The 17297-nt window shown below is 32.6% G+C and overlaps 1 protein-coding gene across 1 annotated transcript in view; it reads right to left on the bottom strand.

Moving 5' to 3' along the window:
- The window catches only part of LOC117100283 (neuronal cell adhesion molecule-like), a 48120-nt gene that overhangs the window by 4070 nt on the left and 26753 nt on the right, over window positions 1-17297 (bottom strand). Inside the window, exons 3-16 of the mRNA XM_033239934.1 lie at window positions 14832-14945; window positions 12913-13054; window positions 12071-12249; window positions 10960-11259; window positions 9539-9644; window positions 8442-8620; window positions 7453-7581; window positions 6618-6755; window positions 4761-4891; window positions 3664-3808; window positions 2567-2851; window positions 1680-2050; window positions 827-1052; window positions 243-358 (exon numbers count right to left, since the gene is read on the bottom strand). Of these exons, the coding sequence (XP_033095825.1) occupies window positions 243-358; window positions 827-1052; window positions 1680-2050; window positions 2567-2851; window positions 3664-3808; window positions 4761-4891; window positions 6618-6755; window positions 7453-7581; window positions 8442-8620; window positions 9539-9644; window positions 10960-11259; window positions 12071-12249; window positions 12913-13054; window positions 14832-14898 (2514 nt within the window). The 5' untranslated portion in view covers window positions 14899-14945. The remainder of the gene's footprint in view (window positions 1-242; window positions 359-826; window positions 1053-1679; window positions 2051-2566; window positions 2852-3663; window positions 3809-4760; window positions 4892-6617; window positions 6756-7452; window positions 7582-8441; window positions 8621-9538; window positions 9645-10959; window positions 11260-12070; window positions 12250-12912; window positions 13055-14831; window positions 14946-17297) is intronic.

Here is a 17297-nt window from a genome sequence, read left to right as displayed (position 1 = left end):
CCTAGTAACGATGAATTCGTCGAGAAAATGGTAATATTTTATGAGAAATAGTCTGTATTTCTCATTTTTTTTATTCTTTTGCGTAAAACTAAAATTCATGCCAATATTTTTCCATGATTTATAAAAATTGGAGTAATGCAAATGCATATTTTCTAAAAAAAGTCAGTTTTTAGTGAAATATTGCCGGGAATGGGGCTTTAAGTATTACGGAATAAACACAGAGCACCAATTTCAACACACACCCTATAATATTTCAATTTTCCTTGAAGAGATTCAGCAGGAACAGGGTCAAAGGTTACCAATGCAGAGTTTGGCGAGGTCACATTGACATTGACATTCCCAGGAGCAGCTTGTGGGGCTGAAATGAAAAATGAAAGAAAATTGAGGCCAAATCTCATATGATATTTTAAGTTCTTATTCAATTTTTAATTAGGTAGATCAAAGGAAATTAAAATAAATGGAAGGAATTTCAAATTATTCATAACTTAATAATAGTTGTATAGTTGGTATCCATTTTTTTTTATTTGGTAAAACTTTAAATAATTTATCCCACTCCTTGCTGTAAAGCAGATAGAGGAATTTTACAATATGCACTATATAAGTTCACAATTATTATTATTATTAATATATTTTAAAGGTATGTCATAAAAAAGTTTTGCTTTTGTATACAGTAAATGATTTTTTAAAGAAATTTAATATTAAAAAGAAAGTTGCGGAAAATTTTTCTAATTTGAATATCATGTCCAAGTGTTTATAATGCTACAAGAGTAAGTAGGTAAAATAGTCTGAGATGGTGAAATATTTTTTCAAAAAAATAAGCACATACTTCCTTCTCCTGAGTATCCAATAATCACTTGTGGTTCTGGGCCATCACCAATATCATTAATAGCGGTGACTTTAATTTGGAATTCCTGGTAGATTTTCGTGTCCGTAACAGTTGTTGAACTTTGACCCTCTGGTACGATTTTATCCATCCAAACAGATGAAGACGTGTTCTTATATTCAATTTTGTATGCGAAACCTTCGCCTCCATATTGCGTAACATCCATTGGCTGTAGGTTCACAAATTAGAAGGTTATTGCATAGTAGTCGTAATATTAATGTACGATCAACAAATGGGTTAAAATGGAGAACAACAAAATGGAGTTTCATTTTCTAGTAACTATATCCCATGATAAGTGAATTACATACTTATTAATGAATAAAAAGTATAGCCGCGTTAGTCTGCACAGTATAGAAAGTATAAAGTAAAACACAGCAGCACTTTTGAGACTAACAATATTTAATTTATTCTCTAGCTTTCGTCCACACAGTGGACTTCATCAGGAGACTGTCTCCTGATGAAGTCCACTGTGTGGACAAAAGCTAGAGAATAAATTATATATTGTTAGTCTCAAAAGTGCGCTGTTTTTTACTTTATACATACTTATTAATGTTATCATGAAGCCATATTTCCAATTAAACAATCAACATGACATAAAATTGCAAAATTAATTTTTTTTTTAATAGTGAGGGTACCAATATCATAATTTAGTTTCTGTTCCGTTCACTTTGTAAATTTTCTTTCAACAAGTTTATAATAGAATATATGTACCATCACTTTCCTTTTGTTGAATAAACATAATCCATAACTGCGTGGATTAGTAAAGATATTAAAATAGCAAATATATATTACTTACATCCCAAGATATAACCATAGTGTTTGGATTATCACTCTGTCCAACCACGTTGCTTGGGTTGACTGTTGGAGATCCTGCTGGAGTTTGTATGCTGTTGCTTGCCTGGCTGGGATTTGATTGACCTACTCCATTGAGAGCAATCACTCGAAAGTAGTATGTTAAGCCACCAGCAAGTTCGAGATAATCAGACGTTTCTGAAGTTCTCTTAAATTCTTTCCATGGAAAGCCCGCATAGGTGGTGGTGTTAAATTCAATGATGTATTCAATAATGGGAGAATTTTTGGGGTTTGATGGTTGCCAGGATATTCTCTTAGCAACTGAAGCATCTCCCCTGTCAACAACTTTAACATCATATGGTGCAGTCGGAACATCTGGCAACAAATAAAGATAACAAAATAATCAAAGCACAAGACAATTACAAATATCCTATTCTACCACTGCATAATTGAAGATACTTAATAATGAATTTATAATAAATGTGGGCCTGAGGTAGTCTATTTCCTAACCTATATAGCCCTGTGCTAAATACTGTTCCTATGTACACATTCCTATATTTTTTTAGGAGTCGTGTTCATGATAAATTAAAAAGTCTTATAAATTTAAAGGATTTTTTACTCATGACTAAAGCTGGTCAGCTGGCAAGATTCCATAAACAATGCAACGTGATGAGGCGTGCATACCAAGTTCATTTTTAATTATTATTATTATTATTATTATTACTACTATGTTATTAAAACCTACCTTAAGGGGGAACAATGGAGAACAATTTAAAAAAAACGATGCTAATGGGAAAATAACACAAAAGACATTCCCTTTAAGTCCGACTTAGAACAATTATTATTATTATTATTATTAATTTTATTATTATTATTATTATCATTATGTACCTTGGACAGTTAGATTTCCACATGATTTTGCTGAGTCGAAAGTCGTGGATGCAGTGCAGCAGTATTCGCCCGTGTCTGATACTTTCGTCTTTAAAATGTCAATGGTGTTACGATCACTGTTGTATCGGAATCTACCGTGGGTCACTTCTCCTGTTGGTTTACCATTTGCAGTCCAAGACCAGACTATCTCTGCCTTTTCATCGTAGGTTGCGGTACAAGTTAATGTGGCCTGAACTGGCTTCTTGACAGTTGTATCTACTACTCCTTGAACTATTGTTGTCTTCGCTGTAGGGTAAAAAATTCAATTATATCAATTGACTACACTATAATAAAAATATGCTTTAACAAAAGAACTACGGCTGTGGAAGCAAATGATGAGGTTATTATTTATAAAATTTCTATAATCAGAAGAAAGAAAAGATATATACAAAAAAAAAAAGCCAAATGAAATATAGGCGTGAAATGGGAGGAATGAACCTGTAGCTAGGTGGCTATGATGTCTACCTTATATTCCCAGGGTCTTGGGTTCATATCAAGTTACACCAAGATTTCTTTTTCACTTTAGGCAAGACTTTTTTTATTCCTTGTTTCACATATTTATTTTTTTAAAGATCATTGGAGGAGGGTGGATTAAAAAAAAAAAAAAAAATGTTTATTTTCTTCTTTAGAAAATAGTTTTTCCAAAAACATCCAGACGAAGGAGAAAATTAAAATAAAATGTTATTGGTGAATGTAAAATAGGATGAGTAAATGCTTCAAATGTGTATAATGAGGAAGAAATATGTGTATCTTATACTTGGAGATATCAAGGCAGTGGAGGGCGTAATAAATATAAAGAAAAACTTTTAATTTTTTTTCCTTAAATTTCCAAATCGGCCAAAAATAAAATTTTATTTTTATTCAAAATCACCAATATCTGCAGTTGGGGGGTTTGCTAAACTAGGTATAAAAAACAGTCTAGCCTTACCAAAACAAAAAAAAAAAAACACTCCTATATGGAGGCTTAATTTATAAAGCATCTATCTAGTAAATGGTGAGAAACTCGCTGCTAGATAAGAATAAAATAATAAAAAACTACAACTAAGGAACACACTTACTTCTGAATACAATACTGCCTGTAGCTTCAGACTCTCCTCCTTTGTTGACTACCTTGCAGGTGTAATCACCTTCATCTGTTTTGGCTACATTCTTGATCGTTAGGCTACCATCTGCATTCACTGTATACTTATCATTATTAGAAATCTGGTTAACAAATACATTCACAATGGTCAATATTAAGAAACTTATAAAATATATTCACATGGGACTTGCCATGCCAAAATAAGCATCAGTGCCCAAAACCAGAAAATTGACTTTTTAATATATTCATATATTAATATATTCATATATTCATATTTCCACATGTAACTTGTGAGTGAATTCTTAAACTATGTAGGTCTGTGTTACAGTATAATAGTACTATAAACATAAGCTTTCAAATGGTAAGTTATTTACTGGAATAGATTTACTATTGCAGACCTGCCAATCCCTGGGCCATGAAAATCTGGAGATTTTTTTTTTTTAATCTTAAAAAAATCTGGAGATTTACTAAAAAATCTGGAGGTTTCAAAAATTAACGAAAATATGATGTAATTTACTAAAACAGACACGTCAAGACAAATCATAGTGGTATAAAGTAAGCGGTACTAAATTACTGCAAGACAACTTATTAAATTGATGCTTGTCTATCGCGGCGAATACATTCAATAATAACGATCTAATCAATCATTTATGTATAAATTGGAGTATTTTGAGGAGGAAACCTGTAAAATCAGTGACATCAGATGAAAATTACATTCGATCGGGAGAACTTGAGACTTGTTTAGATATTGGGTGACACCCGACAGGATCGGGTGAGTTGGCAGGTCTGCTATTGCCAAACTTATGAGTAAAAGTATTTACTTACGGCTTGCTTCTCTGTACCGAAGTACATCATTTTGTCGCATTCATTCAATCACTTAAACACTTAGGTACAGTATACTGGTTTTGGGATAGCAAGTCTCATATGATTAACAATGTGACAATTTTTGTCTTCAAGGTAGCATTTAGATAATTAATATTGCTATAGAATTCATTGAAACTTTAACCATAAAAACAACAGATAAGCTGAAGAAACAATAGAAAAACAACATAAACACATATAATCCATACAGACCTGACCAGATTTGCCTTCCCATGTGACAACTGGGGCTGGACTTCCAACATATCCACAATTTAGCGTCACTGATTCACCTTCGGCCGCCTCTTTGTTTTTTTCTGGTGGTGTTGTAATCTCAGCCTCAACAACTACAAACATAAATAAAATATATTTAGTTACACATTTTTTAATGGTACTAAGTTTACGTTGTTAGTTACTTTTTTTCATTCACTTTATTTATTGAAAAAACACATGCCAGTATTACAAATGGTGGCCCAATGGGCCAAATTGCTTGTGATATAACATAAGGCAATATATAAAAAATACAGATATAAAATATCAAAACACAAAGATATAAAAATTACATATAAAAAATACAAATTGAACCGAAAATTAGTAGCACCAATTGGGAAGGAGGGTGGCACACTCAAATCATCAAAGGTAATATTACTGAATAAATTATAAATCATTGAGTAATCGAATATAATATTAGAGATTGGGCTATTAAAAAATCTATTGGTTTTTGTGCTAAATTGCATGATTTTGTTACCATTGCGGAGGTTTTTATTGTGGCAGTGGTACAAGTACGTGGTACAAGATCAAAAGAATGTGATGTTGAAGTGAGACCCTTGGCTAATTTGAGACAGTGTGCGACCCTCCTTTCCGAGAGCAGTTTGAGTTCACAAAGGCCAAGAGCATGTTCGTAAGAGTTGAAATTTCTGCCTAGGATAATATGGCATGCTCTTTTCTTTATCACTTCAATGGTGTTACTTAAATATTGAGTGAGACCTGGGTGCCACACAACATCAGCATATTCTAATATTTGCCCAATATACACTTTATAGACTACACAGAGTTCTTGTTTATCAAGTCCAAACTTTTTAAGATTTCGGAGCGCTTTCTATTGGCCTTAGTAACAATATTGTTAACTTGGTCGTTCCATTTATTTAAGTGTAACGCCTAATATTACAGTTTAAGTTTGCCATCAAAGCAAGGTTGTATAACTGGTGGGTTTTTTGCAAAGCATTTACTTCCTAAATGTTCAACACATAAAATAAAAATACAGTTTATTTTATCAAATTATAAATATTTTAATGTGTAACTGGGTGAGTCAGAAACACTGACTATTACCTAAAGCGGTTATGTTCGCTTTTGTGTTTCCTTCCAGCTCACTCAGTTGGATGTTTTTCTTTGTACTGTTTGTGTGTTATGTTTTGGAAATAAAAAGTATAAGAATAACTCAAACAAAAAACTAATTTATGTAGGAAATAGCAATAAAAACAATAATTGGGTGGTGAGTTGAATGGCAGAGTGGTTAATGCAGGGGCGCCGCAAACCTATAGCCGTTATGTCGGAGCTGGATCGAACATTACACTCGCCCATGGTTCTTCTCAGATAAGGACTCTAAACTATAGGCCCAGTGTACACAATTGGCTCGTGTGCACTTTAAAGAATCCATCAATCCTTCGAGAAGAGTAGGGGGTTACCCTGGTGTACTTGTCCATTCAGCCTCTGTTGTTGTGGAAAGACGAAAGTTCACTTCTTGGCAGCTGATCGGACAGGATGTGACCCTTGGGGAGGAGAAGAAAGTTGTAGAATGAATTGGTTCACGTAGTTTAACCTATTTAAACCTGCCTTTACCTTTATTTTTTTTTTTATTTCCCTTACATCCAACAGCAAGTACACTCACCACTTACAGGATGAGAATGATGCTTTTAAACTAAGTCTCTTTATAAGGCTTAGGGAGTGGAGTTGTTTTTGGTCTTGAGAAAAAGTGCTGCTGTGACAGGAATTGAACCCAGGACCCTGGGATCAGAAGGCAAGCATCAACTCCACTCTTTTACATCTAACAATAATGTAGGAAATAGTTTTTACCATTCACACTAAGGATGGCATCTGCCATTATCTTGCCATGTTTGTTCTCAGCAACACACTGGTACACACTATTATCTTCTGTTGTTGCTCCGGTAATAGTAACAGTGTTTCCAGAAATGACTCTACGATCAACTGTTGCTGAAGACAAAAAAAAAATATGGTTAATACATGATTTCATTATAACAACTGAAAATAGAATTTGATACACAAGATCATTAGGCAAGGCTTTATTTATACTTATTTCGCAAACATATTTTTTTATAGATCATGAGGGGAGGGTGGAAAGGGAAGAAACATACATAATATCTTATTTTTGGCGATTTCAGGGGAGTGGAGGGCGTAATTAAAATATATATATAAAATTTTATTTTGTTATGAAATAAAAATGAAATTTTATTATTAGTTAAAATTACCATTTTTGACAGTGGGTTTTGCTGAACAAGGTATAAAAAGTCTTTGCCATACTAAATAAAATAAAATCAGTGTCTATATTGACACATATTTTAATAATTATTACAATATTTTATATAACTACATTTACACTGATCATTGGATGCAGAACATATCATTAAAAATCATCACAACGCTTAATTAGACCATGATGATAGTATAATTTATTAATATTTTTACCACTATCACTATTATAAATATTATAATAATATATATTTTCATTATTATCATTTTCTTAGTTTCCACATCACTTTCACCATTGATGATGAACAATCATCATTATTTTCCATTATTTTAAGAACTTATAAAAATTGTTGATACCAGTGGGGGTACTCATAATTTTAATAATTTTCTGGAATCTATAGTCATTTTCATGCCTACTTACCAGGTGCTGCTCCATTGACGAGCCAACTAATGTCTGGTGGTGGAACACCAGTAGCTTCACATGTAATGGTGGCAGTTTCTCCTGGGGCAATTGCAACATCATTAGGCTCCTTAATCCAAGACGGTGCAGCTGAAGATAACAATAACATTGGCATAAAACATGAAGCACATGCTAAATGATACAAGGACCCAAATTTTTCCTACCTAAGTCAAAGTTATCTTCACACAACTGAAGTAAAACTTTTCTAAAACAATTGTTACATATAACGGTGAAAATTGTGAAATTGTTAAATATAACTTCTGGCTCTTGTGCACTTTAAAGAACCCAATGCATCTTTCAAAAGAATAGGGGGTAACCCAATGCTGTGGTTCATATTTCAGCCCCTGTCGATGCGTAATATTGTAAACATACAGCTCCTATAAGCGCCCCTTTACAGCAGCTAGCCGTCACAGACACACACATATGCAATTCATATATATATATATATATTCATATATATATATATGTGTCTAGCTAAGCAGTTAAAAGAAGGAAAAAAAACAAAAAAACGGTAAAAAGTGTCTTAAAGGAATTCAGCAAAACTTTCAGTGAAGAGGTGAGTTTTGAGTTGTGTTTTAAAAACTGAAGTGAGTCGGCATTCCTGATTTCATCTGGAAGTGCATTCCATAAGGTAGACGCCGCCGAGGTGAATGCCCGTGAGCCGTATGTGATGGTAGTGCTTTTCGGAACTTTTAGAAGATTCTTAGAAGCGGATCGGAGAGAGCGTGTTTGCGTGCAAGGAGTCAGGAGTTCGGTGATGTATTCTGGAGCGAGATTGTTCATTGCCTTGTATGTTAACAGCAATGTTTTATAAATAATTCTTTTGTCGACAGGAAGCCAGTGAAGATCATATAGTATGGGTGTAATATGGATACGTCGCTTAGTTAAGGTAACCAGAGTTAAGGTAATTATTATTATTCTCCTTTTCCTATAGCAGAAATTGGACTGACCTTGAACTATTAATTCAAAAGATTTGATGATCTCATAGTCTCCAGACACAGCAACACACGTGTAATCTTTAGAATCGGAGAGTTTCACATTGGTAATAACAAGCTCTTGACCGAAGCTGGCAATACTGAAACGGTCATCATTCTCAGGATAGTCTTCCCATTCAATGTCAGGTGTTTCACTGAAATAATGAAAAGGTGATCAAATAAGTTAATTTGGGATATGTTAAAGATTATACTTAATCACTTTTCTAAACAGCATATCCCTTCATAAGACAAACAAATGTGCTCTACATAAACTCACTGTGAGGCTTTGGGAGTGAAGTTCTTTTTGGTTAAGAGAAAAAATGCTATACCAATATAAGGATTGAGTCCAGGACTTTGAAATTGTAAGACAAGCATCTTTACCACCAAGCTATATAACTCCACTCATGTTCTTTGAAATTTAAGCTAGTGAACCTTCTTGTTTATTTCTTTCAACTTTAAATAAAACTCATAAAAAAACCAATATCAATCATCATTTGTTATGCCTTTTTACTGTTAGTCAACCCTACCTTCTCTCTAATAATTTTGTATATTTGACGATAATTAAGTAGATATTACTATCCAAAAATGACTCCAGACCCCAAAATGTCAAATGTACACAAATAATTTACACTTTTCTAGTTAGATTCATTTAATGTAGGTTTTTTTTTTTTTTAGTACAATTTTTTCCTGTGAGTTACCAAGCCATTGACTACCCATACAATGATGATGATGACATCTGGTTGATTACTTGAGATATTTCTACTCGAATGTGCCCCCAAACCCCAAAAAGTGCTGTTTTTGCCAGGAAGGGCCAACTCTGACTGGTCATTGCAAAAAATCGACTGAATTTTTTATGGAGAACTTTTAATATAATACGGGAAACATACTTAATTAACAACATACACTCTCAAAAAGCACACCATGAATGCGAGAACGAAATCCATTAAAGTTTTTGATTTACAGCCAGTGGCCTAATAATATAAAAACCAATATCAATCATATGTTATGCTTTTTTACTGTTAGTCAGCCCTACCTTCTCTCAAATAAATTTTGCATATTCTGACATTACTTACTAGCCATCTGCAATACACTTAAGAGATGTGTCTGAACCAACAAGAGCTTCGTTTTGAGGGTCAGGAAAGGATACCCATTGTGGTTGCCGTGGCCCTGTGGGCTCTCCTGTAGATATAAACATTACACCAAAAAATTTGAAAGACAAACAAAAAAAATGTATATATACAGTACATATACACATAACACATTATACATGTACAGTATACATATTCTATATATTTATGTACGTATGTATGTATTCATTTATTCAGTTGTTTACATATTTCAGCTTTCAAAATTTGATGAATAGATTTTATGGTGGTCTAATTAAATACTAAACACTTTATAAAGTATGATAAAAACAGTAAAACCATTGAAACAGCAATCATGAAATGACTTTGTATAAACTTCTTATGTTGGAATTTTATACATGTCTAGGAACCCTCTGTTACTACTTTCACTAAAGCTCTGTCAATGCCATCAAATTTCTTTGACGAAAATCTGTTGTTCGTATGCAAATGTATCGTCATGATGTGCTTTTATACGGTCATGATGTGATGTCATCATAAAGATATTTAGGTATGTCACATGTTTTTGTCCAATAAAATTTGATAGTCTGGACAGGGTTTTAAGCTCTACAACCATCAAGTTTTATATGAAAATTTGTGTGATTTGTACATATTGCATTGATTCATGGCCATGATGATGTCATATCGCACTGATACATGGCCATGATGATGTCATATCAAACTCATACATGGCCATGATGTCATATCACACTCATACAGTACATGGTCATGATGATGTCATATCACACACATACATGGCCATGATGATGTCATATTACACTTATACATGGCCATGATGATGTCATATCACACTCATACACGGCCATGATTATGTCATATCACACTTATACATGGCCATGATGATGTCATATCAAACTCATACATGGCCATGATGATGTCATATCACACACATACATGGCCATGATGATGTCATATCACACTCATACACGGTCATGATGATGTCATATCACACTCATACATGGCCATGATGATGTCATATCACACTCAAACATGGCTGTGATGATGTCACTTCACATCCATATATTATATGGGGAAATCATAGATAATTGTCACATAAAACTTGGATAAAAATTTGGAAGTTGAAAGGTAGTTTGAATGAACCTTCCTGCTAAGCTCCCTTGAATATTTTTGCTAACATCCAACAAAACGATGGTGTGAAAACATACGCAAACTTGTGTGTTTGGAGGACAAGGTGTGAGGTTGCGAGACACGCGCGTATTCCTGGCCTTGTTCTGATTGGTCAGTTGTTAGGTTTGATTGACACTCTGGAAAGGTCAACGAACTCCCTTCCGTAAAGTATATTTTCATCTCCCATGAAAATGTTTAAAAGAAGTAAATCACCATTAACATACCTGAAACTACTATCCTTTTGGCAGGCGAGTCCTGTATCTTGGACAAAATCATGTTGTTAACTTGACAAACATAAAATCCTGCATCTTCCTCAACTACATCACCAATTATCAGGTCACCTGTAGTTGACTGGCTAACACGTACTGTATAATCTATAAGTTTATACTTGTTGTTGAGGTCCTTTGTCATTGCCCAGCTTATCTTTACTTTGGGAAATGACTTTGGAGGATTACAATTCAAAATAACCTTTTCGTTGGGCCGCCTTGTAAAACTTGATACCTTATCGGTAAATGGATCCATATCTAAAATTAAGGTACATGTAATGTCAGACATGGAAGTTTAATTAATAATAATAATAATAATAATTCAATATGTAATATAAAATACAATAACAAAGTTGTGCGAACTAGCAAAATAAGGTAATATGAGGTGAATTTTAACAACTTGAGTATCATTTTTTAGGTTCAAAACATTTCAGGGAGAGGGTGACTAGGGGCATGAACTTTCTTTGAGAGGGTTGTGGTGTCCTTATGCACCCCACGCACAACTGAATACATTAGTATTATTAGCTGTGAACTGGTGATTAAGATGCTTGCTTTCCAAACCCCAAGGACCAGTGTTCAAATCATTAGGAAGCAGGATTTTGTTTTTGCATATGAGATCTCCACTCACTCAGCCTTAAAATAGGACTAATTTAATTATCAGAGTATTTTTCTTTCACCCCTGAATATTATCTGATCCGGGTTAAGCTAGAATGGTCATAATAATAATAATAATAATATAGAGATTCATACTGCGCCTGTTGCCAGGGGATATAAGGCTGGTGATGTTATTATTTCGGATCCACAGTCAATCAAGCAAAAAGTGCAACCTCCTCCACTCCACTCAAAATTACAAGAAAAATACAAAAGACAAGAACCGACTGACACAAGGAACAACAAGAAGATAGAAGAATACCAATACCGAAAAGTAAACTAAATCAACTATCGAGTGGTTTCCCCAGCAATCAATCAACCCAGCAATCAATCAATCAATCGATATTAATCAATCAATCAATCAATATGAACAAATAATTATCTTGGAAGCTACTAACAAGAATTATAATTAACTCACATGCTAAAATAGCATCTATCTCCTGTGACAGAGCTGTTCCCCTACTGCTGGTTGCATTGCACTGGTACAAACCATTGTCATCTCTCGTTGGATTATTTATACTCATATTTCTTCCAGATCCTGCAAAGCTTATCCTGTCATCACTATTAATAATACTACCATTTCTTGTCCATACAAATCTACAATGAAATGATACTTTGAATTATGATAATAATAGGTAATTAGATTTGTGTTAAAAACATGTTAAATTTATATTTTGTCTGTACTTTTTGATTTTTATCATTTGATTATATTTTATTGTATGTGTTTCTGGGTCCTGGAGGATAACAATGCTTTTTCAATAATCTGGCTAACCCATAATAAAGAAGAAATAAAATAAAAATAATAATAAACAAAATTATTTTTCAATTGGAATTCCAATGAGGCTTGAGTGATTGAGGTATCATCTACTTGGAAGCAACCAAACCTTATCAGAAGGTCTTGGGTTTAATTCAACAAAAAATAAATACAATACGTTTGTCCGTCCATTTTTCATTGCAGTTGATTGGATATTCATCATGGTAGCACACTCTATGCTCTGGCAAATATTAAGAAATAAGCTTGTAAGCCAACATGTCAAAGTTGGCAGTGTCAGATTTTGTTTGATGAAATCAGTTTTTGTGTCTACTGCTTTTCAGAGGAACTTAGATTTTGTGCTTCTAAAACGTCACATTAACATGACCGTCTTAATCCAGTTTCAGTTATTTTAGGTCGGCTCAAGTATATTTTAACAGGGATCCCACAGGCCGCCAGTAGAGTACCCCTGCTTAAGGTGCCTATCACTGAGCCCTCACAATACTTACATAGGTTCTGGTATGCCTTCAGCATCACAATTAAATACAGCTGGTTGCCTAGGATCAATAGGGTATTTTCCTAAAGGTTGATTTCCATAGCTATCCGACATCCCACCATGCCATAGATATGTGATCTTGGGTGGAGATGAATCTAGTAGTGAAGTAAACATGTTAATGATAAAAAGAAAATCTTCTGTTCATTTATTCATTCTTTCTTTATATTGAATATACACTTTCAATACATATTACTGATTTCCAAAGTGGTTTAGTTCTTAACTACAAAAACTTTAAAAGCAGATATGTACACACTGAAACAAAAAAGAGTAAAAACTTAACTACTTAAAAAATAGATAAAAAGGAACACAGGAAGAAACTTAAGAAAATAAAATATTCAAATAATAATGCAAGGTAAGAAAAAATCAGGTTATTTTACATTCATTAACTAATGTGCTATACTAAACACATATTTCCAGACTACTATCACACTATCAAATTTTAGGTGAGAAATACCTGTGATTTACCCTTATGGTTAGGTAGTATATGACATCATCAAGCAGATGGGCAAGCAGTGGCATATTGCCTGGTCACAGGGCCCGATGGCAAGATAGTATAAGGGTCATGCATTTTAGTAATCAAAGTCAGAGGCCCTTCCCAATAGAATATCAATAAAAGCGTATGCTGTTACATTACCATAATTTATGAATTATAGTAGCCTTTTCTTCATTATTTCGGACTATTTAAATTTGATGTGAAGTGGAGCCCAATGGTGAAACAAAAATTAAATAGATTCAAGATTCAAAAGTTAATTCATCCTCAGTAAGGAAATTTCATTTCTTACATCGGAACAGTACAGTAGATAAAATACAACAAGAAGAAAGTTAAAAACTGTAAATGGTAAGTGTTAAAAATAATACATAAGGTAAATAAATAGGAAACTAAAAAGGATTAGAAGTATGAGGTTTGAAGTTTGATGAAGACAATATATTTATCATCGTACGCCATTTATAATGTTATTACTAATGTTTTTTGGAACATGATTATGTGTCCCATATAGTACCAGATGTTTTATTATAGAATGCATTAATGATATGCAATGTGTTGATCCCACTAGATCTTACATACTGTATCAACAAGAGACCATAGTACAGCAATGAGTTTCACATTGCTATACTAGCAACAGTAGATGGATTGGTCAGGTAGATTAGTAGTATGGGATCAAGGAGAGATTAACATCTTGTAAGTTGAGGATTAGGCAATACTTTATGTCTATCATTATCATGACCAGACACAAGCATTTATAATTCATTACTTTTATATTGCTAAATGTATTTTATCTATATTTAAAGATCACCCTTTAAATTGTTTTGACATATATGGTACTACTTGTTTCATTATTTTTTAAGAAGTTATTTAAAATTTTTTCAAATTTTTAATTATGTATTAAAAATGAACAAAAATATTATATAAAATATAATACTTATTGAAATTAAATCATAGTTTTTATATAATTGTATTGAATTTAATAAACTCTTTATATGTTTAAATCTTACATATCCAAGACCAAAAGTTGGTTAAAATTCTTTTTATTTTTTATTTATTTTTTTATTCAACTTTATTTACTGAGGGTGAACCAAAACAGCAATTGCTGACGAACATGGGGACCTCACATAAAAACATTATAGTTAATAAAATTCATAATCACAAAAGCTAAACAGCAAAATTAAAAAGAGAGAATTATACAATTTAAATAATATAAAAATAATAAATAAATAAATAAATAAAAAATAATTCATGTACAATGAATAAAAAATGCATTAAAAAAGCTCAATAAGATTAACAAAAATATCAAATCGATCAAAAATTCAGTTTATTGCATTAAATAGTTATTAAATTCTATTAGCATATGCCTGAATTTTTAATCAACCTACCTGCTGCTAATGTTATACATAACATCAAACTTATGATAAAAGTCGCAAGACAAAATTCTCCGGCCATCCTGAGAAGTTGTCCCTAGCGGCCTTGCAAAACTACAGCAATAATTCCTAATTGAAACAAGAAAAAAATTTATATTTAATTTTACAGAAAAGACAAGGAAATGGAATTGGACAGGTCATATCTCATCACAATACTTTGAATAGATAAAACTGCGAAATTAAGCAGGATTATTTGACAACATTTAAATTTCTATTTACTATTAACTAAAACAATTTACATCTACTATGCATGACTCCACAGACGTGGGTTATAGATTCCATACTTTTATAGCCTTGTACTTTATGGAAATTAATTGTGCTGAAATGTTAGCTACCGGCTTTATTGTAATTGAATCTCACTTGTTTATGGTAGTACAATTTCATGCACTTTGCCAATGTGCAAGAATGTAGCATCAAAGCCAATCACTGGGATGGACAACTCAGGATCTTGACATTATTAACATGCATAATAATGCAGACTGAATCTCAATTCTTATTAGACCATGACACTCAAAATTCTTAATGCATTTAATTTAAGGAAAATATGGTATTAGTTATTAAATTCACACAAAGAAACTACTTCTGAAAAGCAGATCTCTTGTATAATATCATGTCAACAAGGGGAAAGTATTAAAAAGAATTTTAATATTATTAAGATATAACAGTTAATAAAAACATTTGATAAGTATAGCTATTCTTATGTCCCTTTCATTGGTGAATAAAACTGTAAAGATTAAACAACACAAACAATTGTTTATAATGAATATATCAACCCACAACAAACAAACCATTGTTTGTCATTGAAGTAAAGGATAATATTATATATATATATTTTTTTGTGTTTCATTTTTGATGTTTTGGTATTTCAAAGATTTTTGTATCTGATGTTTTGAATTAGTGATGTACTTTTTTATTGTATTTATATTTGAATGTATTTTATATGCAAGGTTTTAAATTTTATTGAGCATTCAATTTCTTCATTTGGAGATAATAAAATTATTCTGATTCTGATTATAAGGAAGACGATCATTATCACATTATTTTTGTCTCAATAGCGAGTCACAATTTACAATTACTTCAATAACAATGATGAGCAACATTATGTAAATTAGAAGGATGATGCCACTTTGTAGAGTAAAGTTGAAAATGATGTATAGTAAAACATTTAAAAAAACATATGAAAACAAATCACCTATAAAACCAGACGCTGTCAAAGTGACACACTGTGCCTAATTAGATAAAATGTTATTGTAATGTTCTGTTAAATACATTACGTACAGCAGTTTATATATAGAAATTGAAATAATTGTTTTTATAATGCACGGTTGAATGTTTTAACTTATTGGCTTTATAGTAATTATGAGTACTATTTCTTGTTTCTGTAAATATGGTAAACTACCATCTTACAAGTGAGCCCTCTATAGGTGAGCTGATACACAGCCAATAGTATAGACAATTTCTGCAGCTGCTTCAATTTTCAAGTCAAAAACATTACAACTGTACCTACAGAGACTTGATTTTGTCTCAATAATGTTTACAAATAATCATGACTTAGTAATAGAAGACCTCCTGGAGGAAGGGGAAAGGCCAAACCCACTGTCAGACGCAAATCGTTGGAATAGAAAAATTATTTAGCAATAATTAATATGTTCTAAAATGTCTTAAAACAGTTTCAAATGTGGTCAGTTGGGTTTCAGAAACAGTTCTTTTTTTTGCTTTATTATAAATGTTATTGAAATCACCATCCTCCAACATTTTTCATTTTCACACATGTAGCTATTCTCTCTGAAAAATTCCTCTCAATTCCACTGAAAAGTGCTTAGTTTGAATTAAAATCTATTTATTTTAAATTCTCTTTGATGCTTTACACATTATCTAGTTTCCGAGATAAATACTTAGATTATCCACATGATAAATACCTATGATTATCTCCAATGCTGTAGCCAGGATTTTTAAACAGTGTGGGACAATATCGGGGTAAACCCACTTTTAAATTTAAGTAATGTGGATCGATTTTCTTTAAAAAGTTACCCATTTTACACAAAATATGAGAAATCTGGACAAATTTTTTTAAGGTTGACCCATTTCACACAAAATATGAGAAATCTGGACTCAATTTTAAAATGTGAACCCATTCTTTGTGGACCCAATAGAAAAATTTTGTGGAACTGTCCCAACTGTCCCAATAGCTGGCTTTGGCATTGATCATCCCATCATGGGCATGATGATATTATATATGGAAAGAGCTTTAAGCCTGGTTCTCACGAGAGCCCTAGTATCCGGAGCTAACCGTTAGCACCTGCATGAGAACGCCCGATCGGTTAGCGCTAATGGTTAGCAAGCGCTATCGGTTAGCAAGTTAAGGGCGCTTCTATCATCAACCAATCACACATACGCGTTTACAATTTCCAGTTTCTTATT

Source organism: Anneissia japonica, unplaced genomic scaffold, assembly GCF_011630105.1.
Source record: "Anneissia japonica isolate Jap-2015-1 unplaced genomic scaffold, ASM1163010v1 scaffold287986_len575832_cov185, whole genome shotgun sequence".
NCBI lineage: Eukaryota > Metazoa > Echinodermata > Crinoidea > Comatulida > Comatulidae > Anneissia > Anneissia japonica.
The sequence above is the reverse complement of the archived record's forward strand: the minus strand, read 5'-3'. Positions and strand labels throughout refer to the sequence as shown.